Source organism: Crotalus tigris, unplaced genomic scaffold (genome assembly GCF_016545835.1).
Source record: "Crotalus tigris isolate CLP2741 ecotype Arizona unplaced genomic scaffold, ASM1654583v1 scf7180000024461.5605484, whole genome shotgun sequence".
In the NCBI taxonomy this organism is placed as follows: Eukaryota; Metazoa; Chordata; class Lepidosauria; order Squamata; family Viperidae; genus Crotalus; species Crotalus tigris.
Genome location: NW_024100632.1, coordinates 1,627,945 through 1,655,779, shown reverse-complemented (window position 1 = coordinate 1,655,779; position 27,835 = coordinate 1,627,945). Strand labels below are relative to the sequence as shown.

General features: G+C 45.8%; 1 protein-coding gene across 2 annotated transcripts; it reads left to right on the top strand.

Moving 5' to 3' along the window:
* Positions 1-36: 36 nt before the first annotated feature.
* On the top strand, positions 37-27,835 carry DTX1 (deltex E3 ubiquitin ligase 1). Of its 2 annotated transcripts, none has more exons than XM_039332613.1 (10): positions 37-85; positions 1,611-2,844; positions 15,961-16,645; positions 20,895-20,956; positions 21,226-21,387; positions 21,906-21,967; positions 23,474-23,632; positions 24,574-24,735; positions 25,176-25,265; positions 26,034-27,835. In XM_039332613.1, the coding sequence occupies exons 2-10, from the start codon at positions 2,586-2,588 to the stop codon at positions 26,256-26,258; spliced, it is 1,866 nt and encodes a 621-aa protein (XP_039188547.1). In that variant the 5' UTR covers positions 37-85; positions 1,611-2,585; the 3' UTR covers positions 26,259-27,835. The 2 variants fall into 2 exon arrangements, with proteins under 2 accessions (XP_039188547.1, XP_039188546.1); XM_039332612.1 differs by lacking the exon at positions 37-85 and adding an exon at positions 1,081-1,239.

Below are 27,835 nucleotides of genomic sequence, written 5' to 3'. Positions count from 1 at the left end.
GCTCTCTGAGCTTGTTTTTTTTTTCTTTTCTTGCAGACGTTTCATTACCCAACTAGGGAACAGCATCAGTGGGACTCTCTTTCAGGTAAATCAGTTCTTGGTTCCCCAGGGGACCTGGGGGGGGGGGTGCCAGGTGTCCTGGTACTACATCTCCCAGCATGCCTCACGGTTGTGCAGTCTCTCTGGACTTGCAACATCTGGAGGGCCACAGGTTCCTTGCTCCAGCTATCAGGCCCCACTAAAGCACTCTGGAGAGGAGAGGGGGGGGGGTCTGCTGGGTTAACCCCTGCTTTGCTGGGACCCTGTCCATGGGATGAACCCTCCCGGGCTCCAGCTTGAAGCTAAAGGTAGCTTCCCTGGCTGAGCCTAGGTGTTGGTCTGAAGGAACAGGAGGGACCGGCAGCTCTCCAGCCTTGGTGACTGGTGTTACAGCAGATCCCCTTTTATCCCATCCTGTTCGGAGGCTGATGGATCGGCTTCTTTGCGGGGGGGGGGGCTTCTGTGTATGCTCAGGGGGCCAGCAGCCCCACGCTCGATTGGCAGGGAAGCGGGCAGGGTGACAAGCTGGCACCATTTATCCATGCGGGGGACGTGGTGGCCGGGAACTGGGGTGGGGGGGGGTGGAGAAGGAGAGAGGGAAAGGGGGAGGAGAAAGGACAGGCGGCTGATTCTCTGCGGTTTCTAGCCGCCTCCAGAGGAGGGGCCAGGGATTCCCCCCTCCCCTCCTCCCCTCCCTCCCTCGGTCCCCCCCCCTCCCCGCCCCCGCCAGCATTTAGCCTGCGCCATTCCTGCTCAGGGGCAGTGCGCGCTAGGGCGGGGAGGGGTCCAGACCCCTGGGGGACAGATGCAAGCGGGGAGGCGGGGTGGGGGGCGCTGCAGGAGGAGTGCGACCCTCCGGCTTCTGTCTTAGCGGCCGGGAGGCGTCGCCCCCTCCCTCCCTCCTTCCCTCCCTGCCCCGGGCACCCTGGCTCTCAGCCTCCGAGGCGTTCTGACGTGTGCAGCCAGGGTTGGGGAAGAGGGGAGGGGTGGGTGAGGGTCAGCCGGCGCCTTTTGGGGGGGGGGCCGAGAGGGCAGGAGAGCTGCGAGCAGAGCCAGCCCAGCCGGAGGAGGGGGGGGGGTCCCGCCTGCCATCCATCCATCCATCCATCCATCCGGACGGGGCCCTCTTGTTGCCTGCCCGTCTCCGTCTCGCCCCCCCCTCCCTCTTTTGTGTCTGGCGCTTGGACCTCCAGCGGCCAGGTAGGAGGCAGCTGGGGGGGGGGCGAGGGAGGGAGGGAGGAGGATCTTTTCATTCCAGCCGAAGATTGTGAACCTCCAAGAGAGAGGGAGGGTAGGGCGATGGAGAGGGGGCGGGTGGGTTAGTGGGGAGAAAGAGAGAGGGAGAGGAGGAGAGGGAGGGAGAGTAAAAGGGAGGGGGGAGAAAGCGGGGGAGAGGAAGAGGGAAAAGGAAAGAGAGGGGGAAAGGGAGAGAGAGAAAGGGAGAAGGAGAGAAGGAAGAGACGGAGGGAGATCGCAGCAGCGCTCAGCGCGGCTGAATCCGGAGACGCTCCGATTTGGATCCCTCCTCATTCGGTTTTCGTTCCCCCCCCTCCCCTCCCCTCCCTTCCTAGGCTTGTCCTCCAGCTCCTCCCCGCCTCCACGTCGGGAGCCAAACCAGGTTCGGGAACCGGTTTGCGCCAAAGGAGGGTGACACCGTCTCGCCGGTGGCAGCAGCTGCGCGGCCGGGAAGGATGGGGGTCCGCGGAGGCGCCGGATCTCCCGCCGGGGGGGCTCCTCCCGTGCTCCTCTGACCGGGACCGAGGAGGAGGAGGAGACCCTCCCCACCCAACCACTCACCCACCCACCAACTCTGCCCCTCCGGACCGAAGCTGAGCGCCTGGCAGGAGACGGATCTCCCCCTCCGAGATCCCGGGCGGGGGGGGGGCTTATTCCGCGAGGCCTCGGGGGTCCCCCGAGCTGGGGGGGGGGGTCCCTCAAAGCAGAGCTGGGGAGTTGGGGCAAGAAGATTGCCGCCGAGAACCAGGGTTAACACCTGGGGGGAAGAAGCGCTCTGGCTATTTCTCAGCAGAAGGAAAGGAGGAGAGAAGTCGCTGCTGCCCGCCCTACTCCCTCCCCCCCCCCCAAAAAAAGATGCTGCAGAAGATCCAGGCACCTGTTTTGCGGTGTCCTGAGCCTCCTTGCTCCAACTGCCTTTCTGGAATGATGGACTTCGGGATTTCTGTGTTCTGCTCCATTCAATTCATCCTTTCTGCTTGAAACTGACCGGACCTGAAAAACTCAATTCATCCTTTCTGCTTGAAACTGACCGGACCTGAAAAACTCAGTTCATCCTTTCTGCCTGAAACTGACCGGACCTGGTTCTCTACCCAGGGCATCTTGGCCTTCCTTCCCCAATTTTCTGCTTGCTTCCTCGCTTCACACAGTGCTGTATCGCCAAAGGCCGGAGCTGCAAGTTTGGGCACTAGGAGAGAAGAGCCCTTCCACATCCCTGGGAAATGGGGTGCTACTCCTGACCCGCCCTGGGGTAGCCCAAAGTGGTGAGAAGCCTGCCAGCCGCCCATGCCTGGCCCACAGAAGCTGGCATCATGGCACGGCCTGCTCCAGGAGCGCTGCTCTTTGCCAACGGGTTGGGCTTCCCTCCCAGTAACGTGGCCCGGGTCGTGGTATGGGAATGGCTGAACGAGTACAGCCGGTGGAGGCCCTACACGGCAGCTGTCTGTCACCACGTTGAGAACGTCCTGAAAGAAGACGCTCGGGGCAGTGTGGTGCTTGGGCAGGTGGATGCCCAGCTGTCTCCGTACATTATAGATTTACAATCCATGCATCAATTCCGGCAGGATACAGGTAAGCCTCACCATCCCCGTCATGGTCAATGTTGCATGGAATTGAGGAAAAACCTTCCCTTTATCATAATTGAAATTATGTACATACGGGGTTTAGTCGATGGAGAGGAGAGGGAGAGAGGGGGAACCCTTCGGGCTGAAAAACAGGACAGATGGAGAAAACAAGCCTGACTTACTAGATTTCTGTCTGGGAAGCATCCCTGTCATGCTAGTTTTCCACCTGCAGGGAATGGGACGTAGGAAGAAGAGCCTTTGAATCACGTTTCTCCAATTTGGGCCCTTCGGTGACAGCAAAGATCCTCTCCAGCTGCTTCTCCCCTTGGCTAAAATTCTGGGGAGTTCCAGACAGTCAGCAAGATTCAGACAGAGGCTGAGTGATTTAAACCATCTATTGTAGTTTGCAGGGGTTGATTTTAGAAAGGCTGTTTACTCCACAGTTCTGAACAACGTAGGAGCCAGGGCAAAGATTTGGGCACAGGGAATAGAATAGAATAGAATAGAATAGAATAGAATAGAATAGAATAGAATAGAATAGAATAGAATAGAATAGTTTTATTGTCAAGAATAGAATAGAATAGAATAGTTTTATTGTCTAGAATAGAATAGAATAGAATAGAATAGAATAGTTTTATTGTCAAGAATAGAATAGAATAGAATAGTTTTATTGTCTAGAATAGAATAGAATAGAATAGTTTTATTGTCTAGAATAGAATAGAATAGAATAGTTTTATTGTCTAGAATAGAATAGAATAGAATAGAATAGTTTTATTGTCAAGAATAGAATAGAATAGAATAGTTTTATTGTCTAGAATAGAATAGAATAGAATAGAATAGAATAGAATAGAATAGAATAGAATAGTTTTATTGTCATTGTGTAACTCACAACGAAATTAAGTTTCTTAATGGCCTGGGAAGACATTGGGCTGTTGAGTCCTGAGATGTGTGTTTTTTTTTCATGCAAATCTCCATCTTTTAAGTTGACACCAGACTGTGGTCCTTGCAGAAGAGTGCTGCTCGCAATGGCTAGAAGGGCGGTGTGATCATAACAAAGCTACTAGCAGTAGCAACAAAAACCTTTAAGACTGAAAATATGAGATTTACGCCCAGTAGATAATTTGGACGTTTAAGGGGTGAGCAGAAAATGCAGTCGCCTCCCGGATGCTTCGGTGTTTCGCCGTATGAGCATAATTATAAAGAGAGAGAAAAAAATAATCCGGGTTTATTGAGTTCATAAACACTCAATATACTCAGCACTCAATAATCTCAATAATCTAGGTTCACCGAGTTAATAAACGCTCAATACACTCAACACTCGTGGTGGTGCAAAGAAGAGGGGTAGGATTGGATTAAAACAGTGTCTGAGAAGACCCCCCCCCATCCCACCCATCTTCTTTGCACCACCACCACCATGATGGAGCATTGCAGGCTGATAGCCAGTTATGCCATCCTACACCCATGGAAAGCAACGGGGTGACTAATTGACATCAATAGGATCCCCTCTCTGCAGTTTAACGCAGTTCCTCCTGTGTGGAGCTGCGTTGCCAAAGATGTGGCCCTCAGAGGGTTTTTAAAAAGAAAAACAGATTGGTTTTTCCAAACAAAACAATGCCTCTTAGCCTGGACCCTGATGGCAGCCTGAGCTCCTGAGGATGAGAAGCCAAGCCTTCGTCCTCCGATTTGGGGGTGCCCTGATAGATTTGTGCATAGAGGGGGGAAGTCTTAGGGAAACCTAAGAACCTCAGTCTGATAGCCTCTAGAATCCTTTGTCTGAAATGATACAGAGTTTCCTGCCTGAACAGGGGGTTGGACTAGAAGACCTCCAAGGTCCCTTCCAACTATTCTATTCTATTCTATTCTATTCTATTCTATTCTATTCTATTCTATTCTATTCTATTCTATTCCATTCCATTCCATTCTATTTTTTTCTATTTTCTATTTCTCTTCTGCTTTGCTGCAATAGACAGTGGGGTGTAGCTCTGGAGTGGAAAATAAATCACTTGAGAACAAGCTTCTAGATCTCATGAGGGCAGGGAGTGAACGGCTGGAGTTGCACCTGGATGAAAGCAACAGGAACCACTGTTTCATAGCGCCTCTTTGGCCCTGTCTCGGCTCTGCGGCTTCTCAGTCTGAAAAAAATACAGACCTAGAGAAGATTTAGGGATGGAAATGAAGCGGTAAAAGGTGTACCCATATCTGCAGAGCTTAGCAGTAGAATAGTCCTCGACCCGCAAACACAATTCAGCCCCAAATTTCCTCTGCTAAGCAAGGCAGTCATTGTGAGCGTTGCCCCACTTTACGACTTTTCTTGCCTCGGTTGTTAAGTGAATCACTGCAGTTAAGTTAGTAGCACGGTCGCTAAGCGAATCGGGCTTCCTCCGTTGACTTTGCTTGTCAGAACGTGGCAAAACGGGAGGAACCACAGGACCCCGGAGATGCTGCGACCGTCATAAATATGAATCAGCTGCTGAGCCTCTGAATTTTGATCACGTGACCCTGGGGGAGGCTGCAATCGTCGTGTGAAAATTGGTCAAAAGTCACTTTTTTTTCCAGTGTCGTCATAACTTCGAACGGACACTAAGCGAATGGTTGCAAGTCAACCATTGTGTGTGTTGTGTTAAAGAAATCAGTTCGAAGCCCGTCTCCATGAGGTTTCCTCGAGTGACCCTGGGCCAGTTGTTATTGTCTTTTTTGTACGCTTTGACTACCTCGCAGGGCTGTTGTTCTGAGGCTCCAATGAACAGCGTTTGTCGGGTGGGGAAATACAGGCAGCCCTTGACACACGGCCACAACTAAGCCCAAAACTTTTCTTTGCCAAGTGAGGCTTTTGTTAAGTGAGTTTTGTCCCCATTTTACAACCATTGTTAAGTGAACCCCTGTGGTTCAGTTACTAACACGGTTGTTAAGCGAATCCACCTTCCCTCAGTGACTTTGCTTGTCCGAAGGTTGCAAAAAGAGATCACATGAGCTAGGGACACTGCAACCGTCCTAAGTACATGTCAGTTGGCAAGCCTTTGAATTTTGATCATGGGACCACAGGGGTGCTGAAACGGTCATAAGTGTGAAGACAGATCCCAAGCTCCTTTTTTTCAATGGCTTTGTAATTTCAAATGGTCACTAAACGAACGGTTGTAAGTGGAGGACTGTCTGCCTATATTGCTTTTAGGTTTATCGGGAAAAGACCTGGAGGTTAAGAGCTGTCAATTGTGTTTGTTTCTGGTTTGGTTTGGTTTTTTTCCCCTCTCTGCTAAATCCACACAGGGATCTTGTTTACTTTCACCTTTGGGGCGGAAAAAATCCAGAGGGGCCGCTGAAATCTGTTTGCCTAAGCTCCAACAGGTGTGCGTGTTTGTGTGCTTGTGTTTTCAATGGAAGGTAGTTGACTATTGTTAATAGAATTGAAAATCAGCTGAGCCATCTTTTACCTGCCAGCCTTTAAACCTTCACGCCTGGCAGACTTGAAACATCCTTATTTAAATCCCTTTATTTAAAAACAACAAAACCAGACAACTGTTGGAGCTGACTTGACAGACTGCAGACCAACCTACCTTTTTCTAGGGGATTGGACTACATTCCCCATCATTCTTTGCGCTGACCCTCAGGGCCTGCAAACAGGTATAAGGTCCAAAAAGTCAAAAAGCCCAAACGGTATCTTCCTTTTTGAACACAACACCCTTCAAAATACAGTCCTCGACTTACTACGGTTGCTTTTCGCGACCGTTCAAAGTTACGATGCCACTGAAAATAATTTTGGCAGGTTCCCCTTTCAAAAACGCATGGTGATATTTTTCGGGCCAGCTTGAAGGCAGCCATCGTTGTCTCTCACCTTTGGCCTGGTGGGAATTTGATAAACCCAGGTCTAAAAATCCCCTTTCTCCATCTTTCCCCAAATTTACAAACCTCCAATTTCGTTCTTCACCTGGGGTTTTCCATTGGGCAGATACGATGCTCGCCAACCTGATGGATCAACACATCCTTCCAGTTGGGCAGGTGACTTGGAGAAAATAGAACTGGGTTTATTCCCAGGAGGGTGCAGGGTGTGTATGTGTGTGTGTATGTGTCACACTAATTCTCCCTTAGTGAAGAAGGTCCCACTGGAAAACAACAAAAAACATCTCTTGTCTAGTTCCCTCGCTTGTGACTCCCCCGGGGTCCCTGAATTAGGCTCGCTCATCATCAACCGCTTCCCTGCAGTGATCCCCTGGCCCCTTCCCCTAAGTGTGTGTGTGTGTGTGTGTGTGTGTGCTTGGGTGTTTTGTGTCTCTCTGTGTGTCTCTATGTGTGTGCAGCGATCTCCCTCTGCAGAAAGCACAATGTTTTCAAAACATCCGGGATGCAGCTGCGCACCTCACACCAAGCTTTGGAGAGGGGGGGGGGTCTGATTCAGAAAGATTTTATCAGCCGCCCGCTTTGCAAAAAAAACCAAACACAACATCTGTAACTCCAAAGAGAAGAATTAATTTGCAATAATTATCCTAGAGGGAGTCCACATGTTGGGTTTAACCAGAGACACACACAAAGATTTTCTTTCTTTCTTCCTTTCTTTCTTCCTTTCTTTCTTTCTTTCTTTCTTTCTTTCTTTCTTTCTTTCTTTCTTTCTTCGTTCCTTTCTTCCTTCCTTTCTTTCTTTCTTTCTTCCTTTCTTTCAGATAATGTTATTGAAATTTTTAAATATAAGAAGAGGGCGAACTCAGAGAGGGTAAAAAAAGAAAAAGAAAAAAATGAACTAAAAGAGAAGGAGTAGCAGAAAAATAGCAAAGAGAATTTTTTTTAAAAAAAGAAATGCTTTCCAATCATCTTTACAGCAGTTATATAACTTCAGGTAGTCCTTGCATTACAGTCACAATTGCCTTGCTTAGCGACAGAAATTCTGGTCCCACTTTGTGGTACCAAGTCAAGGACTACTAGTAAAACATTTTGAGTTTCTTGGCAATTAAGAACTAAAGTGTCATGCTCATTTTTTTAAAAAAAAACTGAGCCAAGAGTAAAGCTGTGTTTATTCATTCTTAAATGTTGCATCCGTCCTGTATTTTCATTGTTGAAAACAATCCCAGTATGGATTTTGTGTACGATGACTAGAGGCAGACTTCAGGAGAAATATTTTAAGATCTTAGTTCTTTAAAACACTTTCAGTGTAACGGGTGATAATTGAGTACAAACAGTTTTCCTTTAACCACACTGTAGAAACAAGACTTATGTTCCAAAACAGAATCATATAATCCCTCTTTTGTTTGATTCAGGGTAGTATAAAATTTATATAAATTAGAGAATTATCACAAAGGGGGGGGGAACCAGAACAATCCCAAGAAGTGATGGGTGTTATTTAAGTAGTCCATACTAAAAAAAAAAAAAAAACTGACAAATATTGCCTCCAAAAATTGTGGGCACTCCATCACTGGAGGTTTTTAAGAAGAGACTGGCCAGCCACCTGTCTGAGATGGTCTAGGTCTAGACTCTCCACATTTTATTTTATTTTTTTAGCATCGTGATGACCAGGGTTAGATGCAATATTCCAAGCAGGGCCTGATGTGTGCATTATAAAGTGGTCCTATCACTTCATGACCTTGATGCTATCCCTTTGTTGACTGTGTTGGCTGTTTTGGCAGCTGCAGCACACAGCTGGCTCGTACTTCGGTAGTTGTCCACTATGTCTTCTAGATCCTTCTCACAGTTAGTGCTGTTGAACCAGGTACCAACTATTCTGTACCTGTGCATTTGTTTTTTCTTGCCGTAGTGTTAGGACCTCTTTTTTTTTTCATTACTGAACTGCAGATAGGGCCCAATGTTCAAGTCTTGTCAATTTGACTCTCTCTCTCTCTCTCTCTCTCTCTCTCTCTCTCTCTCTCCCTCTCACCCCCTTCCTCCTTCTCTCCCTCTCTCTTTCCCTCTCACCCTTCCCTGTTTATTGAAGTTGGCCTGGAATTTAAAATGCAAGAATGTTTATAGCTTAAAATCATCTTTCTTCCTTTGATGACTAGTTTGTTTAAGATAAGAGGATAATCCTTACCTGGCTATTAAAACCTTTGATCTGCTCCACCGACACACACACACACATGCAGGGTGTCTCCTGTCTTTCTAATTGCTACCTTCCCTGTTTCTTTTCTTTTAATTATTATCCTTTGAAATAATAATAATAAAAAGTCACCCTCATTTGTTCTGTAGCAAACCTGTCATGTACTGTAATACTAGAGCTTTGAAACTGGCAATCTTTCAAGGGGGAAAAAAAGAAAGAAATGGCTTTCAAAAGAAAAGGCTGGAAGAGAGAGTCCAGCTGCAAAGTAGGACTGGAGGTGCTGATTTGATGCAATAGGCTGGTGGATTCAACAGAAAGGGAGGAAGATTAGAAGTATAGAAAACAATTGTTTGTTTTTATTGATTTATTGATCACTTTTTAGAACTGCCCATCACTGGGATGGGATTAGATGAAATAGAAATAGGAACAGAAAATAGAATAGAATAGAATAGAATAGAATAGAATAGAATAGAATAGAATAGAATAGAATAGAATATTATTTATTGGCCAAGAGTGATTAGACACACAAGAGGGACTCTTAGTAGTGTATAATAAAATATTTAAACTTAAAAGCAGCATATAAAAGTTAAAGTCTAAAAAGAGGCAAGCAAAGAACTAAGGAGAAATTCACTGGCAATGAAAATAACTAATCAGTGGGACAACTTGCCTCCAGAAGTTGTGGATGCTCCAACATGGGAGAGTTTTCAAGAACCTTTTGTCTGAAATGATATAAGGTCTCCTGCTTGAGCAGGGGGGTTGGACTAGAAGACCTCCAAGGTCCCTTCCAACTCTGCTAGTCTGTATTTGGCTTCTACGTCTTCCTGGAGTTTTATTTATTTACCTAGTAACTTACCAAACTTGATTTACTGGCCTTTTTTTCCCCGCTTAAACAGCATTTGTTTCCACCCTGCATTGTTTGAAAATCTGGCTGCAAGTTTTCAAGACCATTCATCTTTGATTTTACACATCAATCTAAGCCATGGTTTCTAAAATAAGCTTTGGGGGCTGGATTGTCATTAATTTAAGCCAGACACCATGGTTTACACAGTTCAGTTTATTTTATTTAGTCCTGGACCAACTCAAAGTAAATCCAAGGATTATATATATATATATATATATATATATATATATATATATATATATATATATATATATATAAATATATATATATATATATATATATATATAACGTATTATTCCCAAATAGTGAATAGCGAAAGTAAACAACTGGGATGCACAGAATAATGGCTGGAGCTATATATAAAAAAAGCCAAGCTAGTGAGCTGAGCACTGGACAGCCAGCCAGCTTCCAACAAACAAAGTCAAGAGAGGAAGCCCGATTGACTTAAGAATGGCATGAATCACTTGTAGTGATTTACTTAACAGTCATGGCAAAAAAGATCATAAAATTGGGCAGGGCTGCCTTAACCGCCATCTTGGTTAGCCCGATTGGTTGTTGTCAATCAAGGATCTCCTGTATAAGAGATGAGAGTCAGCATCCTGCTCAGGATCTTCAGGAAATCTGGGAAGAAGTATCGTTTACAAAAAACTAAACCGGAACCATATTTTAGTTCCCCCCAGTTTGTCATTCCCGGACTGCATTCACACAAGACTTAGCATTTGCACTAAGCTTGGCCAGTGTTAATCTGGGCTTGGTTTTCTCTGGTTTAGGGTGTGGTGCAAATCAGCTTAGATTTTGATTCTGGGCCTGATGCCAAGGGGCCAATTTGGGAATCGGGTGCATGTAATGCAAATGCCAGGGTTACCCCTCCAGTGGGATCTATGCAGGAAGGTGGGAGGGAAGGAGGAAGGGTGGCGATCCAGTCCGCTTCTGCCTTCGTGAGGCCGCCTGCCAGCTCTTGTGATCTGGTGCATGGAGGCTTCCAGCAACCTCCCAAATGCTGCATTTCTCCCTGAGCCAAGACTGCAGGAGCTGTTGGCACACTTGCCTGGTGTTTGGATGAGATTCCTGGGTCACCCAAGCAGGTGGCTGAGGGCTTTGTCATAACTGGAGGAACTTCTCTATCTTCTTCTGAGGTGAAGCCAGCGAGAGAGGGAAAGAGAGAGAGAGAAGGGTGAGGAGGAGGGGGGAAAGAGGGGGAAAAAGGAAGGAAGAAAGAAAGGAGAAAAACAAAGGAAGAAAGGAAGGAAGGAAGGAAGAGAGAGAAAGAAAAGGAAGGAAGGAAGGAAGGAAGGAAGGAAGGAAGGAAGGAAGGAAGGAAGGAAGGAAGGAAGGAAGGAAGGAAGGAAGGCAGGCAGGCAACTGGACTTTTTGTTTTTCCTTGAAGATGTTTTATTTCTCGTCCAAGAAATCATTCTTCCGTTCTGACTTAAGCTTCCTGGATGAGAAGAGAAAAACAAACAAAGTCCAGGTGCCTTTTGGGGAAAAAAAAAGCACCTTTGGGACAACCATGAGCTGGAGGACGGAGCATCCCCATAGACAGATTGCTCCTTTTGTTTTTTTCATTTTGGTGGACTCGTACCTAGCCGAGGCTACCTTAAGCTCTTTTACAGCCATTCGACTCAACTTAAAAGTTCCCCTCCGGTGCGGGAAATTGGGAATCCAGGCCGTTCAAATGAATACAGGTTTACGGCACGCTGACAGTCTCTGCGAGATCCTGAACTACCAATGGTCAAAGCAAAATGGCGGTAGATAAGAGTCAAGGAGGGCTGGGCTTGGGTCTCCTCTGGGCACGCAGGTGCTCGAGACTTATGATACGCTCGACCCCTCCCTCGGGCTCAGGCTGGTCATCTCCCACCATGGGTTGGGACCCATCAAGAGTAGCCATGCTTTCTTTCTCCGATGGACACGATGACCTTTGCATCAAGCAGTGATCCCTGGGTTTTTTTCAGCAAAGAGTTCGCGCCCTGTCACCCAGCTGCGAAGACAAGCATCTCTTATATAATTGCTTGCAACAGAGCCTTCATCTGCCCAATTCGGGTTGAAACACTGACAGAGACCTCTGCACCCTTTGCATGGAAAGAGGAGGAGGAGGAGGAGGAGGAGGAGGTCGAATGAGGCAATCTCGGATTATTCCCAGCTGTCCGCTTCCCTAGGCCTTCTTCCTCCAGAGAAGGAAAGGCGCTGATTCAGCAAAAAGCAGCTGTCTAATTCAATCTTCTCCCTTTCTGCTGCCGTTGCTTAGAAGGCAGTTGATTAATAGCCACGATTACCGCAATTAACCAGGCTGGACAAACAAAGATGAGAAGAAGGGGGGAAAAAACCCCACCAACTGTTGTCTGTGAGGAGAAGGGTTGCACATGGAAATCTTCCTTTCTGGGTTGCATAAAGGACCAACAACGGCACGGGAAAGGGACAATTGTGCAATAAGGTCAAAATTGTCTCAGTCCTAAAGGATGGGATAGAATTCCCTGAGCCAGTTGCTAATGCTGAGCGTTTGTAATGGCGTGTGAGACAGACCTTGGGGGACTGGACGAAGAGAAGGGGATGGACAGATAAGAGACTGCTTAGTCCCCAGCTGGATAATGAGAGGGACAAAAACTTCAGAAGGGATCCTCCCTAGTTTCTCAGACAGTAAAGGAGATGCAGGGGGGAAGATTGTACTGTCAGAACTGCAAGATTTTGTCAACGTAGCCTTATAAGGCAGAGGTCCTCAACCTTATATAAGGAAATAAAATCAGCTCCTCATAATTGGGATGTGACATGAATGTTGGTCTCCAGCTTAGTTGTCCGCCCAGTGTTTGAACCCGGCAACTGGATTAATTCAGTAAATCACAGCTGGGTGATGCAAAATTTACCCTGTGAGGTTCACAGCGAGCAGGCCCGTGGCCAATGGAGGGACGTGGATCCCTCTAATTGATGAATCGATGGATTCCATGCCATCAAGTCATTGTTGATGCTCAGCAACCAAGGATATCTTTTTCCATGATGATCTGGCCTGGAGCCCATCTTTGAGTTCTTTCACCAGAAATGGATCAATTAGATAATTGATTCCTCTAATTCAGAGTTCCCCGACCTGTCCACCTTTGTGGACCGCTGGGAGGGGGGAAGAGGGGATGGTTCCGCATGAGTGGCAGGCGAGCATACGGGTACTGGCGCACCCACTGTTCGCGCAAGCGAGGATGCGCACGTGTGCATGCACTCCCCCTCCATTTCTGTGGCCCGGTCCCGAAGGGCTCAAGGCCCGATGATGGGCTGTGGCGCAGGAGTTAAGGACCCCTGCTGTAATTGATTCAGCCCAGCTCTCCAGTTTTCCTGACGGGATTTTGTTCTTGTCTCTCCTGGAATTGTCAAGAAGGTTTTTTAATCATCCCTGCAGCCAAATACCAAAAAAAAAAAAAAAGCAGAAGCTGTTTTGGAAAGTCAGCATCTGGTGGATGATACTTGATTTACTAATTTAATAATAGCCCCAACTGTTTGGGAGGAGGAAGAGTCCACGATTAAGAAATAGCTTGGAAATTATGGGATGCGTTGGTGGAACGCCCAGAGTCACTAGCCACATTTTAATTTTGCAGGTTATGGAAATTCAAGCCTTGTTTTATGGTCCATGGTGTCCTGCGAAATATCTGCAAGAAAACCACCCAGCTCAGAGAGCACCAAGGACCTCACAGTCCTCTTTCTCCTCCTCTTTCTCCTCCTCCTTCCCACAACCCCCCCTCCATTCTAGCACTGATGATGTTACCTAGTTGGGTAATGAAATGTCTGCAAAAAAACAAGCAAGCTTCCCTCCCCTGCGTTCCCCTTTCCTTCCTCTGCCCTCCCCTTCCTTTCCCTTCCCTCTCCTCTTCCCTCTCCTCCCCTTCCCCTGCTCTCCCTTCCCTTCCTTTCCCTTCCCTTCCCAAAACCAATTCCGAGAGAGGGACGCAGTGTTTCGTCTCCTCTCCTCATCCGTGTAACTACATAGTGGTAGTATTTTAATTGAAAACAGGGCAATTAAATGCTGTTCCTTCTCTTAATGATCTGTGGCCATCAACGAGAAGCAAAATTAAACCACTGAGAAACGTGATCTGCAAACGCCCGCTTGGGAGAAAACTATGACCTCAGTGCAGCAGATTTTAAAAGATAAATTTAAAATAACACGATCCTCTTTTTTTTTTCCAAATTATAACAACAACGAGAAGAAGAGGGCGTCTCCACGTGCAATGAACAAGTCCCTTCAGTGATGCTCAGCTGAAACCCAAGTTATGACCATATAGGGAAAGGCATGGCTGCAGTCATAACTTGGAATTCAGCTGAGCATCCTACATTTGTAGGGTGTGACTAAAGAAAGAACATCCACTCTTCCTTTAGGTGGGAACCACGAAAGCTGGAGAGGATTGTACAGTGCAAAGTGTGTGTGTGTGGGGCGGGGTTGGCCCCCAGGCTTTTGGCCAAACTTTTCACTACGGTATGTGCAAGAACCCCCTCCCCCCCAATTCTACCCATGGAGAATCCTGCTGGATTCCCTCCCCCCTTGGAATGAAACGTCGGCCACACTTTCAGAGCAGAAAAAAATTAAAGGCAGTCCTCAATCTTCATTTAGTGACCGTTCCAAGTTACAACAGCACCGGAGGGCGGGGGGGAAAGTGACTTAGGACCGTTCTTTCAGGATTATGACCGTGGCAGTATGCCCCGTGGTTACGTGCTCCAAATTCGGATGCTCAGCCGCTGGTTCCTATTTATGACGGTGGCAGTCTGCCAGGGTCATGTGATTCCCCCTTTTGCAACCTGCTGACATGCAAAATCAAGGGGGAGAGAAAGCCAGGTTCACTTAACAACCAGGTGACCCACTCCACAACTGCAGTGTGGCGAGAAAAGTCGTAAAATGGGACCAAGCTCAACATGTCACAAATGCTTCGCTGAGCCACGTACATTTGGGGCTCCAACAGTGGCCGTAACTTCGAGGACCACCTGCGCTCTGAGTGGACCTAGGCTTCGACTGCTTGATCAGTGGGACTCCATGAAATGGAGGTGAATGTCAGTGCGTTCCATTTCAGAGTGTCCATCCTAGTGGCTGTGAATGCAGGACAACACACACACACACACACACACACTCCAAATTTCAATGTTTTACATAAGAGCTTTATCGTGCCAGCTTCTCTCTCTCTCTCTCTCTCTCTCTCTCTCTCTCTCTCTCTCTCTCTCTCTCCACCCCTTGCAGCCTAGATTCAGCCCCCCTCCCCTGCCTTCTTGACAGCATCTCCCCCCCACCCACCCCAGGGATCTTGCTGCTGGAGAGGGCTGCGGGCCGCTTGCCAAACTGTGCTGGCTGAAAGCAAACACCACAGAAACTGCTGGCGTACTGCTGCTTGGTTTTATGAGTCCCTGGGGAGGGATGCATAGTTAACGTAACACTTCAAACATAATTATTGATTGCATGCATGGACTGTGGCGGCGGGCTGCATCAGCACACGGAGGGAGGGAGGGAGGGGAGGCGGTACAGAAAGTGTTTATGTGTCTCTCTCTGTGTGCGTTGTGTTCCTCAGCGAGCAGAGTGCATCCTAAGCTACGGAGCCCTTCGTTATCAGCTGCACCACGTCTAAAAAAATAGAGAGAAAAATCACGCATCTTTTCTTATTTTTACAAGCAAGGTGGCGAAGATATCCAACACACTTGCCCTTTCCTTTCCTTTTTCATTTCTCCTTTCCCCTTTTCCCTTTCTCTCCTCCTCTTTGCCTCTCCTCCCCTCCCATCACATTTCCCTCCCTCCTTCCCTCTCTTCCACAATTTTTGCTAATGAAGATAAATAGATAGAAGTACCAAAAGCTATGTGCAGTTTTAGTTGGACAAACAGCCTTAGCAAAATAATGTGATGTTCTTGATGTTTTCTGAGCTTGGTGGTTTGCTTGCAGGCACTTCAAGGACCCAACTTGGTAAAGTTATCAGCGTGAACCCCTCACATACATTCGCCCTGATGATGTTACCTAGTCGGGTCATGAAACGTCTGGAAGCAAGCCACTCAGCTCAGAGCGCACCAAGGACTCTGCTGTCCTACCCTGAGCTATAGATAATCTGTTGGGACCGTAATATATCACGTAATAAACAAGAAAATCTTAGCATCTGTTTGTCTTGCCTTTCCTTCCCGCAAGGCTCAAGGCAACTGTTTCTACCTTCCATTTCCTGTGCTGTGTCAGTTCATCTCTTGGGGGGGTCTCCTTCTGTTGCAGGGACAATGCGCCCCGTGCGGAGAAATTTTTACGATCCTTCTTCCGCTCCTGGCAAAGGGGTGGTGTGGGAGTGGGAGAACGACAACAACTCCTGGACCCCTTACGACATGGACATCTGCATTACCATCCAGAACGCCTACGAGAAGCAGCATCCATGGCTCGACCTATCCACCTTGGGCTTCTGCTACCTGATCTACTTCAACAGCATGTCGCAGGTGAATCGTCAGACCCAGAGGAAACGCCGCCTCCGCCGGCGCATGGACTTAGCTTACCCGCTCATCATGGGCTCCATCCCTAAGTCTCAGTCCTGGCCGGTGGGGACGAATTCTGGACACCCGTGTTCGTGCCAGCAGTGCCTGCTGGTCAACAGCACGCGGGCAGCGTCAAATGCCATCTTGGCCTCCCAACGCCGAAAGGTCTACTCGGGCAATAGCAATGGGACGCTGGCTGTCCGGCAGAGCAATACTTTCAATGGGACAACCTTGTGGCCTCTGGGGGCCGTGCAAGCAGGAGGGATGGCCAAAATGGAGCCGTCCCGTTCTGCCAATGGGATGCAAGCTACCACCACCTTCTCCCGAAGCCAGAGCGCGCCCAACAATACTCAAGTGCCAGGTCAAAATAACCTGAACCGGCCTGGGACGCAGCGTGCAGCCATCCTAAGCAGCAGAGCATCCATTCCTCCAGGGTAAGTATAGGTGAGGCCTGGCGTTCCTCCAAGCGTCGAGGTCAAATGTCCAGGGATGGAAATAAAGAGGTATCCTTGGTGCTTTCTGAGCTGGGTGGTTTTCTTGGCAGACATTTGATTGCCCAAGTAGGTAACATCATCAGTGCTAGAAGGCAGTGGGGCTTGTGGGGTGGAGGAGGAGAAGATGGTGGTGGTGGTGGTGTGGGGTCCTTGGTGCTCTCCGAGCTTGGCTGGTTTTCTTGCAGATGTTTCATTGCCCAACTATGTAACATCATCAGTGCTAGAAGGGAATGGGGTTGGGGGAGGAAGAGGAGGAGGAGGAGGATTGTGGGGCCCTTGATACTATCTGAGCTTGGTGGTTTTCTTGCAGACGTTTCATTGCCCAACTAGGTAACATCATCAGTGCTAGAAAGGAAAGGGGCTTGTGGGGGGGAGGAGTAGGAGTGTGGGGTCATAAGCCAAGGACTAACCTGGAAAAGGCAAAAGAGGGGACATTTTTTTCTGTTACTGAAGTAATTTAAACCATGTCTCTTTTGCAGTTATGGCCGCCCAAATCAGTATTGATTTAACTGTTGTTGTTGTTGTTGTTTTGCCTTCAGCAATAAGTTAGTTTCAATGTCTTCCTAAGCCACTTCATTCAAAGTCTGCTTGAAATCTTGCATGATCCTTGTGCTTCTGTTTTCCTTTGGCAAGGAGTTAGTTTTCACCCTGTTCTGCCTCATTTTGTTTAAAAAGTTTGCTTGAAACTTTGCGTACTTTTCCTGCTTTTTTTCCGAGAGTTATATTTTGGCAAGATTTTTTTTTATCCTGTTATAGTGCATTGCATTTTTGCACTTCAAATGTATGCAGTTTTGATCAGGTTCTTTATTTTATACACACACACACACACACACACACACACACACACACACACACCATTTTGGAAGGCATAATTTTAATGCTGCAAATTTGTGGGGGGGTGGGGGTGGGAAATGCCCATTTTGGTACATACCTAGCTGCTTTCAGGTCTGGGTTTGGGAAACCACAAAATAGGCAGATTTAAAACAAAACCAAAAAGAGGTAGTCTTGGGCTACAGTGAATGCAGCTCCTAGTAATTTGTGTTTTGTGTATATTTCATGTGCCGCTTGGTTAGATTTCCCATCCTTCTGCATTATTGATTGCAGATCGCCTTTTCAAAAATCTTGTTTTGCAAATACTGTGCTGGAACTGCCCCAGAGTCTCTCTGTAGAGTCAGACACTATCCCCAAACAAATTAATTTTAAAAATAAATAATATAGCACCCAACTCTTATTTCTTTTTTTTTAAAATTTAAATCTCTTTTGGGCTCTCCCAAGTGCTGCTAACAACCTAGATTGTTAGCGGCAAGCAGCAAGATTATTTCTTGTTTTAGTTCAAATAAAAGTGCCCTACTTAAGCATCGGTGTTTAATCACATAGAAAAGCTACCCAGAGTTCACTCAGAGGAGTTAAAACAATCAGCTGTAGATACTAAGAGACTATTGTTCCTGTAATTACTGAAATACGAATATGCTCCTTAGCATGTTTTAATACGCTATTTAAAATCTGCCTTTTCGTGACGTTCTTCCTTAAAAAAACAATGTTATGGCTTTCTCGTTAGGAATGTTTTACATGTGGGGAATATTATGATCTGCATTATTACTATTGCTACATGACTATTGTTAGCAGTATTACTATTAATAATAGTTTTAATAGTATGAATAATAATGGTAATTGCATTACCATTTCAGTCTGTCTCTGACTAATGTGGCTTGATGTTGTTAATAATTTAATTTATTTTTCAATTAAATATTTAATTGTTTATTTAAACATTTAACTCTTCAGCTATTAAAAATGCAATTTAATCTAATAATTAAAGTGATGGTGAGGATAATTGTCTTAATAGGTGATTAAACCTTGCATGGTTTGTCCCTGGCTCCGGATCCATAGACTGGTGGAATAACAGACTTTAGAATGTCGCCAGCTGTTCCGATAATAAGAAAAATAATAGTAGCGGTAACGATTACTGTCGAAAGAATCCAGAGAAAGAAATATTTTGGGGAATATTAAAAAGACAGAATATATTTTCCCAAAGGAATAATGAAGACGATCTTTAAAAAAGGACAGAAACCAGCCCCAGCCCCTCTACCCAGCCAGAAAACTCAGCAGAAACCAGCTTTTAGAAATGCAGATGTGATAATCCATTCAGGAAGGTTAGATCCAGGAAGCTAGAAGCTGATGAGATTAGGAAGACAAAGACCCCTAAAATCTACAAACCCCACTCAAACTCTAAAAGACATAACCTTTGGGAACATAATAGAATTAACCCACCAGTACCAAAAGCTTATTTGTTTATTTATTTGTTTCAAGCCTTATAACTCACATCACGAACATCAAACTCCCTAAACAGTGGTTCAAGGCAAGAAAATATCTTCAACCTGGCCCTTATTCAAAGCAAGCCTAAAACATTAAAAGGAAAATAAAATGGAAAGAGAAAGGGGAAAAAATGGCATAAAAATAGGGCATACTGCTAAAATAAAACAAAGCAAATATTGTTCCTAGTTATGCCTTATAGTGCATTCTCTCATAGAATTGGTGATTTACAAAAGGTGGACTTTTTTTTTTCAAGTTGGCATACCAGAAATGGCTATTTATATTTATTCATTAGTAAAAATGAAAGTGGAGAAGGTTTCGGGCAAGTTCCGTTTATTATACCCAGAAAAAGCCAAACTGCCTTTTAAGCATTGTTCTCTCGCTACACTTCGCATGGACTTCTTTTTTTCTTGGCTGCTGCGATTGTGAATGTTACACAACGATATTCCAGCTTCCAAGATCTGCTATGTCGACAGCTAGGTAAGATGAGCCAATGGGCAACTGCTCTCTGAGATTAACTGCCGCCCCCCCCCCCATGGGTGTCAGAGTCAGCAAAAAGGAGTCAGAAAGGAAGAATGTGTGTGTGTGTGTGTGCATTTGTGTGTGAATGCCAGCAGGTTAGCGTGCTGGAAGAGTGCAATAAATCATTTTTAGATTTTGAATTCTGCAATTTTTAGGGGATTTTGAATGTGTGGTGCCAGCCCTCCTGCAAGTTATGTTTGGAAGGCCAGGCCAAGAGTAGAGGACTACAGCTAGTTACTGATCTGCTCTCCTGGTGAGCAGGTGAAAAGTCACGTATTTTGGCTCGAAAATGATGCCAAAGAAGGAAATTTGGCTTATGGGTAACCTAGTTGTTTTGAAATGAGAAGACAGGTAACTGATGTGAAATACAGGTTAGGCCTTGACCAACAACATTTCTTTAGCGACCGTTCAAAGTTACAACAGCTCGTTCTAAGTCACTACGCCAGATTAGCATAACAGTTAAACTGTTGGCATTTGTACCAGGAAGACTTTGAGACTTTGACTCAATCCCTTCTCTCAATCCATCTCCAGAGCTGTCATTGTGTGAATAAAAACTAGGAAAACACACACACACACACGCACACACCCCTACACCCACACAGTGGGAGAGTTTTTCTTTGAGAAAAATATATATATAGATATAAGATATAAATACACATGCAAATAACTCATTGTAGTTGTCAAAACCAGTCCCATTGCAGTGAAAGCACCGTGGTTATTTTTAGCGGCTCTGTTTGTAGGACCATCTGGACGTTTAAGAAAATTTGGGGGGGGGGTGGTTACGTTTCTGCAGCCCCTCCAACAAAGAGGGCCTGAGTTGCAGCAAAATGTGGTCGGCCATCTGGTTGCGCTAGAGAGGAATCGGTGGGGGTTAATCCTGCCTGTGACCAAGGAACAGTTTACTGATGAATGTTCGACATAGTCAACGTTGTCTTTATTTGCTTATGATCCTTGGGGACGTCTGTGTCAGAAAAGACCAACCAAGACGATTAGGGGACTGGAGGTTAAAACATATAAAGAACAGAGGGGGAGGAGGAGACAACCAGCTGGATCAGAACTTTCAAATTAAAGAATATTTTACAAAGAATCCCCAGGAATTAAAATGGTATTCTGGGACACTGATGATATTACCTAGCCTAACATCTGCAGGAAAGCAATCAGATTCTGAGAACACAAAGAACCCAACATATTCAACCTAAGTATGTATATGCTCTACTATGAGAAAGCAACTTGTTTGTTTATTTGAAAGTCAGATGGACTAAAGTGCTTGGCAGGCTGCAAGGGAAGGTTTTGAGCATAAAACAGTAGCCTTTTGGGATGTTCCAAAAACATGTGCTCCTCCATCTTTCTCTTCTAGGGTTCCCGCTCTCCCAGTGAAGAATCTGAATGGAACTGGTCCAGTCCACCCTGCCTTGGCAGGTAAGAGTAATAAATGAGTTGAGCTGCAGCTCATGAAAGCTGATGCCTTTTTAGTAAAATATGCTAGTCAGAAAAAGTGCTTCCTTCTCGTTTTTTATTAAGGAACATGAAAACCTTGATTTAACAGCCTGGATGTCATGCCTGTTAAATCCAAAGGTCTGTTAAATCCAAAAGTCTGTTAAATCCAAAGGTCTGTTAAATCCCAAAGTCTGTTAAATCAGAACATATGGAATTAGTTTTGCTGGAATCACTTGCTTTCTCTATTCCAGGAATGACCGGCATTTTGATGTGTGCAGCAGGTTTGCCTGTCTGTCTGACACGAGCTCCAAAACCCATCTTGCACCCTCCGCCTGTCAACAAGAGTGACATGAAGGCAGTGCCGGGCATTACTGGCATTTGTCGTAAAACCAAGAAGAAACATTTGAAGAAGAGTAAGCTGTTTTCCTCCTCGGTCTCTGAGGGGTTAGAATGTGGGGGTCACATGCTGGACGCTGGCTTTTGGACCCTTTTAGAGTTGGCAGCCATTTTGCATCCCACCAAAGAGGGATGTTGTATCAAGTACCCTGAGCATTGTGGGAAATTCCGAAAGGCCACAGAGAGTCAACTGTTTGGCTCTGGGTAGGGCCAGAGGCCTGGAAAAAAATTGGAAAAAATTGGGGAAACGGCTTTGAAAAAAAGGGGGGGACAGAAAAAAAAACCTTTGTTTTTTTCCATTTTTTCTGGGGTTTTTTTCCAGGCCTTCCCATCTCTAAGTCAGACTTTGCATTACTTTGACTGAAATTGACTGCTGCAGGTGGGAATGAAGAGGTATAAAATGGCTTTCATGAGGACTAGAGCAGTAGACTAACAGCCAGCAGTCACAGTGTCTAAAAAGACCATTTTCGTTGTCTCTGTGAGGGTGGGTGTATTCATGCCTTTGAATCAGCCCTGAGTTTTCTCTTCTCTCCAGGCAGAAACCCCGAGGATGTGGTACGACGTTATATCCAGAAAGTAAAGAACCCCCCTGATGAGGTGAGTTACCCCACTTTCTGACCCACCAGTGGGGCAAAAAGTATACAATATCCAGGCATGAGTAGATTGAGTCCCCCCTTTCAATCTAGTATTTCCTGATTATGAGAACAAGTGGAATGGCTTGCCTTCAGAAGCTGTGGGTGCTCCATCACTGGAAGTTTTCAAGAAGAGATTGTTCCAGAATGATATAAGGTCTCCTACTTGAGCAGGAGGTTGGATTAGAAGACCTCCAAGGTCCCTTCCAACTCTTATTCTATGTTCTTTGCAAGGCTGTTGTGGAGTAAAGGGGGAGAGATCCTGGAGTCTCAAGGCGCTTAAAACAAGAGGAGGTAGAGATGAAACGAGGATTAAATATAGAAGCAAATGACTTGGAGCAAAGAGATGCTAGACGTGAGGTCCCAGGTGTGTAATTTTCAGCAACAGGAAAGTGCTTACATCTGCACCAAGGTGGTGCAATTATTATCATGCAATGGTTTGTGGTACATTTTAAGATTCTGAGTCACCGAAAGGCACACGTGAACAAGTGTTGCCACCTTACAGAGGTTGCACGAGCATTTTGAAATGATAAAAGTCCAGCGGTTAAGAGGCAGGATACGAATAAGTAAATAAAAAAACAATCTTTCCCATTGGGAAGCTGGCTTGGATCTACAGGTCATCGCTCCTTCGGGTTCATCCTTGGCACAAACACTCCCAGCAACAGTCTAGATTGAACTAGCATCTGAGGGCAGGACAAGAAACAATGGTTGGAAACTGAGCAAAGAGAGAAGCAACCTGGAATTAAGGAGAAAGTTCCTAACAGTGAGAACAATTAACCAGTGGAACAGCTTGCCACCAGAAATCGTGGGTGCTCCATCACTGGAGGTTTTTAAGAAGAGACTAGACAGTCACTTGTCTAAGATGGTCTAGGTTCTCCTGCTTGAGCAGGGGGATGGACTAGAAGACCTCCAAGGTCCATTCAAGCTCTATTCTATTCTATTCCTTCCCTCTTTTCCTTCCTTCCTTCCTTCCTTCCTTCCTTCCTTCCTTCCTTCCTTCCTTCCTTCCTTCCTTCCTTCCTTCCTTCCTTCCTTCCTTGTCTGAGATGGTATAGGTTCTCAGGGGGCTGGACTAGAAGATCTCCAAGGTCCATTTCAGCTCTGTTCTATTCTATTCTATTCTATTCTATTCCATTCCATTCCATTCCATTCTGTAATTCTATTCTATTCTATTCTATTCTATTCTATTCTATTCCATTCCATTCCATTCCATTCTGTAATTCTATTCTATTCTATTCTATTCTATTCTATTCTATTCTATTCTATTCTATTCTATTCTATTCTATTCTATTCTAGATTAGAACTAGAGAGAGAGCTGGATTGCAAGACCTTCAAGGTCCCTTCCAACCGTATTATTCTACATTTTTCCCCCTAATTTATTCCCAGTGCTTTACAGCTCCCTGGAACCCAGCCTCCCTCCTTGTTAGTTGTTGCTGACACCCCCGATTTGTTTCCACCCACCCCCCAACAGGACTGTACCATCTGCATGGAGAGATTGGTGTCCTCCTCTGGTTACGAGGGCATCCTCAGGCACAAGGGTGCCAAGCCGGAACTGGTAGGAAAGCTGGGAAAATGCGGACACATGTACCACCTCCTTTGTCTCGTTGCCATGTACAACAACGGCAACAAGGTGAGCCCTGATTCAAATGGGTGGCTGGGGGGGGGGAGGGAATCTGGGGAACATTATTGGTTTGGGGGTGGAGTCTCAATTCCCCCCCCCCGGGATTGAAAAGAATAAAAAAGAAATAGAAATAATGAAGAAATATATGGAGTCACCCCAAACAGTGAGATGACCAGTATATAAATTAGATAGATAGATAGATAGATAGATAGATAGATAGATAGATAGGAGATAGATAGATAGATAGATAGATAGATAGATAGATAGATAGATAGATAGATAGATAGGAGATAGATAGAGATGATAGATAGATAGATAGAGAGAGAGAGAGAGAGAGAGAGAGAGAGAGAGAGAGAGAGAGAGAGATGATAGAGAGAATGATAGAGATAGAAGATAATATATATAGATATAAACAAATAATGATACGAAAGATATCATAGATAGATATAATGATAGAGAGAGCATAGGTGTAGATACTAGATAGATAGGTAGATAGATAGATAGATAGATAGATAGATGGATAGATAGATAGATAGATAGATAGATAGATAGATGTGATAAACTTAGCCATTTATCATCTGGTATTAAAATACAACACAGGATCTCTTATCTCTAAACAAATCCTTATCAGCCCTTCTCCTTCGGTCCCGATCAGCAAAAGTCCATCCGTTTCCTTTTTCATTACCACATTCTTATTTTTTTCCCTTCCTTTTCGATTGTTCCTTTCCGTTTTTTTTCTTCTTTGAACTTTGTCTTCAAAGGCTTTATCTTTTTCATGTAATTTTGAATGAAATGGCTATGGGGGGGAAAAAAAACGTTGGGCATTGGGCAGTCCATCGATTTAAATAAGTAAATAAAATCATCAACCGGCGGGTTCGTTGGCATGTCACGATCCCTGGACGGCTGATCTGCACCCCCTCCTCATCCCCTCGCTTCCTTCTGCCCCTCAGGATGGCAGTCTCCAGTGCCCCACTTGCAAGGCCATCTACGGGGAGAAGACAGGGACTCAGCCGCCTGGAAAAATGGAATTCCACGTCATCCCCCACTCTCTTCCTGGCTATCCGAATTGCAAAACGATCCGCATCCTGTACAACATTCCTGCGGGGATCCAGGTGAGAACAAGAACGCCCAAAATTTCTGTTGCTAAGCAAGACATTTATTAAGTGAGTTTTGCCCCATTTTACGACCTTTTTTCTTGCTGCAAAAGGGGTTCATGTGACCCCCGGGACGCTGCAACCGTCATAAATACCAAGTTGCCAAGCATCTGAATTTTGATCACCTGTCTGTAGGGATGCTGCAGTGGGCATAAGTGTGAAAAAACAGTCATAAGTGCCTTTTTCAGTGCCATTGTCACTTCAAACATTCACTAAATGAACTGCCTGTAATTTTGAAGGGATGTTGACTTCACTATAACTTCAACCGGTTGTAAGTTGAGAACTGCTACTACTTCTTTCCATAACACACCTTGTGGACTAGATGCATGGTTTTTTGCCTCTCCCAACTCTCTTTCTTTTTTCTTTTTCTTTTTTTTTTTTTTTTTTTGCTTAAGCAGGGCATAGAGCATCCAAACCCTGGAAAAAAATTCACCGCACGAGGATTTCCACGTCATTGTTATCTTCCGGACAACGAGAAAGGCAGAAAGGTAAACCTGGACCTTTGACTTTTAGTGGACTTCAACTGGAACATACTTAAGCAGTCGCCATTCCTTGCCCTTTGTGATATCATCGCTTCCGTTTTGTATTGATGGCATTTGTGCACATGCCCTGGGGCTTCACATTCTCTTCCTCATGTTGCTGTCAGTTGGCACCGCCACATCTATCAGCGTCACTGTCTTCTGGTGCTTGTTTACTACTACGATGTTCATTGGGTAGCACCTGTGCAACTTCCAGACTAATAGGCAGGTGGTAGCCAATCAACTAGACATTGTAGAAATACACAAGGACCGGAAGACAGTGGTGGTCCAGATATTCAGCCAGATGCTAGCCAATCAACCAGACATCGTTGTAACACACAAGGACCGGAAGACAGTGGTGGTAGTAGTTGCAGAATTGCCAAGTGAGAGGAAGATCAGGAAGAAGGAGTATGAGAAGCTGGAGAAGTAGCAGGGCCTGAAGGAGGAACTGGAGAGGGTGTGGAAAGTCAAGTCCCAAGAGGTCACAGTGGTGGTAGAAATACTTGGGGCTGTGACTCCTAAGTTGAGGGAGGGTCTCCAACCGATCCCAGGAATGACAGCAGAGCACTTTGTCCAAAAAAGTGCAGTGCTAGGAACAGCTAAGATCCTGCACAGAACCCTCAAAATCCCAGTCCACTGGTAGAAGACCCGACATTGAGAAAAACAAGACCACCCACAAGAGTGAGAAAGGATATTTTTTTAATATATCTATATCTATCTTACCTTCTTTTCACCCAGATTTTGAAACTCCTCATTGTGGCCTGGGAACGCCGACTCATCTTCACCATCGGGACCTCGAACACGACGGGTGAATCGGACACTGTGGTGTGGAACGAGATTCACCACAAGACCGAATTTGGCTCCAACCTCACTGGGCACGGCTATCCTGACCCGAACTACCTGGACAATGTCCTGGCTGAACTGACGGCCCAGGGGGTCTTGGAAGCCAACCTGAAGGACTGAGAAGGTGTTTTTTGGCCTCCGTCCACCCAACGTTCCTCCTGCCTCCATTTTGCCACGTGCAACGCAAGCACTGCCTGTCTTCTCCTCCCTCTGTCCATCCGTGTTTGTGTTTGCTGATTGGCGAGGCAGCCGTGTTTGGGACGGTGCCTTCCACCTTCCCAAGTTGCTTTGACTAGCTTCAACTTCAAACCACCCCTGGCAGGATTCGCAACATGGTTTCGGGGTTCCCTCCCAGGACAAAAAACAATCCAAAGCTTTGTGAGTGAGCAGCTGATGCAAGCCTTTTGCTCGTCTCTTCTTTTTTTCTACCTGTGCGTGTAAATTCTTGGCCATTCCCATGGATTCAAGGCTCACTACTCCAAACGCTCCATCTCTAGCTACTCCAATCCCACACCCAGGTTATTCTGCCTCCTTTTGTCTCTGTTCCTCGCTTGCCTGTGTGGCTCTGCCCAAAGAAGCAGGAAAAATATCCAACTTGGGCACCTAAGGAAGGCTGACGTGATGGCTTCGCAGCAGGCAGAATGTGGTCAACCAGCTTTGTCATTTGCCTTCCATGCAAATAAAAAAGGGGCCCATCCCCATTTCTTTGGCTCTGTTCTCCCCCCCCCCCAGCCTTCATTGATGAAATGCAAAGTTTATCACCTAGTTGGTGATGTTTCTCTTTAAAATATATATATATATATACTGCAAGATGGAGGAGGTTTTGTAATTGGAGCCACAGCTGGTGGTGAAGACTGGAAAGCTCACAAGATCTTCTCCTTCCACCGATCCCTTTTGTTAGCTGTTTATTTAACAAACACAAAGTATGTGTTGCAGGATAAACTGGATGCTTGGCCCTTTATACTCCACCCACAATACTTGGACAGACAGGCCTTTCTGACCGTCAGTCTTACATCGTCTTCTTCTCATCTCCCCAAACACCAAAATACATAGTTTTGGACCTGTGTTCTGAACCATTTTGGTGGTGATGGAAGAGGGCTGATTCCTTTCTTCCTGCGGCATCAAATACCTGCATCGATTTCCCTGTTCTGCTTTTTTTGGTCCATCGTCGACAATGGAGATGTTCCATATTCTGAAGCCTTAGGAGGACCATTGTCCTCCTGGATGGTTTTTAGAGTCTTGAAAGCCAAGTATCAGTCCATTGGGAAGTCTCGGCAATTGTGTGGGGGCAGTTGCTCCCATTGCCTCTGCCATTCCTGAAAAGGCCCAGGCTTCAGCCAATAAGATGCCACCTTCTGTCTCCCCTTGCTTGACATCCGTTTGACAGGTTGCGTTCCACCTTGAGGTCCTCCTCCGTTGAAAGATGAAAAGAAAGCGATGCCAGTTTCTGCAAACCATACAACAGCCTGGATCAGTTCTGGAGATGTCTCTTCTGGCGAATTTTCTATCCTCCACAATCTTATGTAGCATGTTCAATTCTCCAGATGCGAGGGCAAGACTGGGACACGTTACCAAAGAGGACAGAAATAACTTAAAAGGAGAAAATGTAACTTCTATACACCGCTTTGGTCCATATCAAGCAGATGCAATAACAACAACAACAACAATAATAAAAATGGGACGAAAACAGAGCGAAA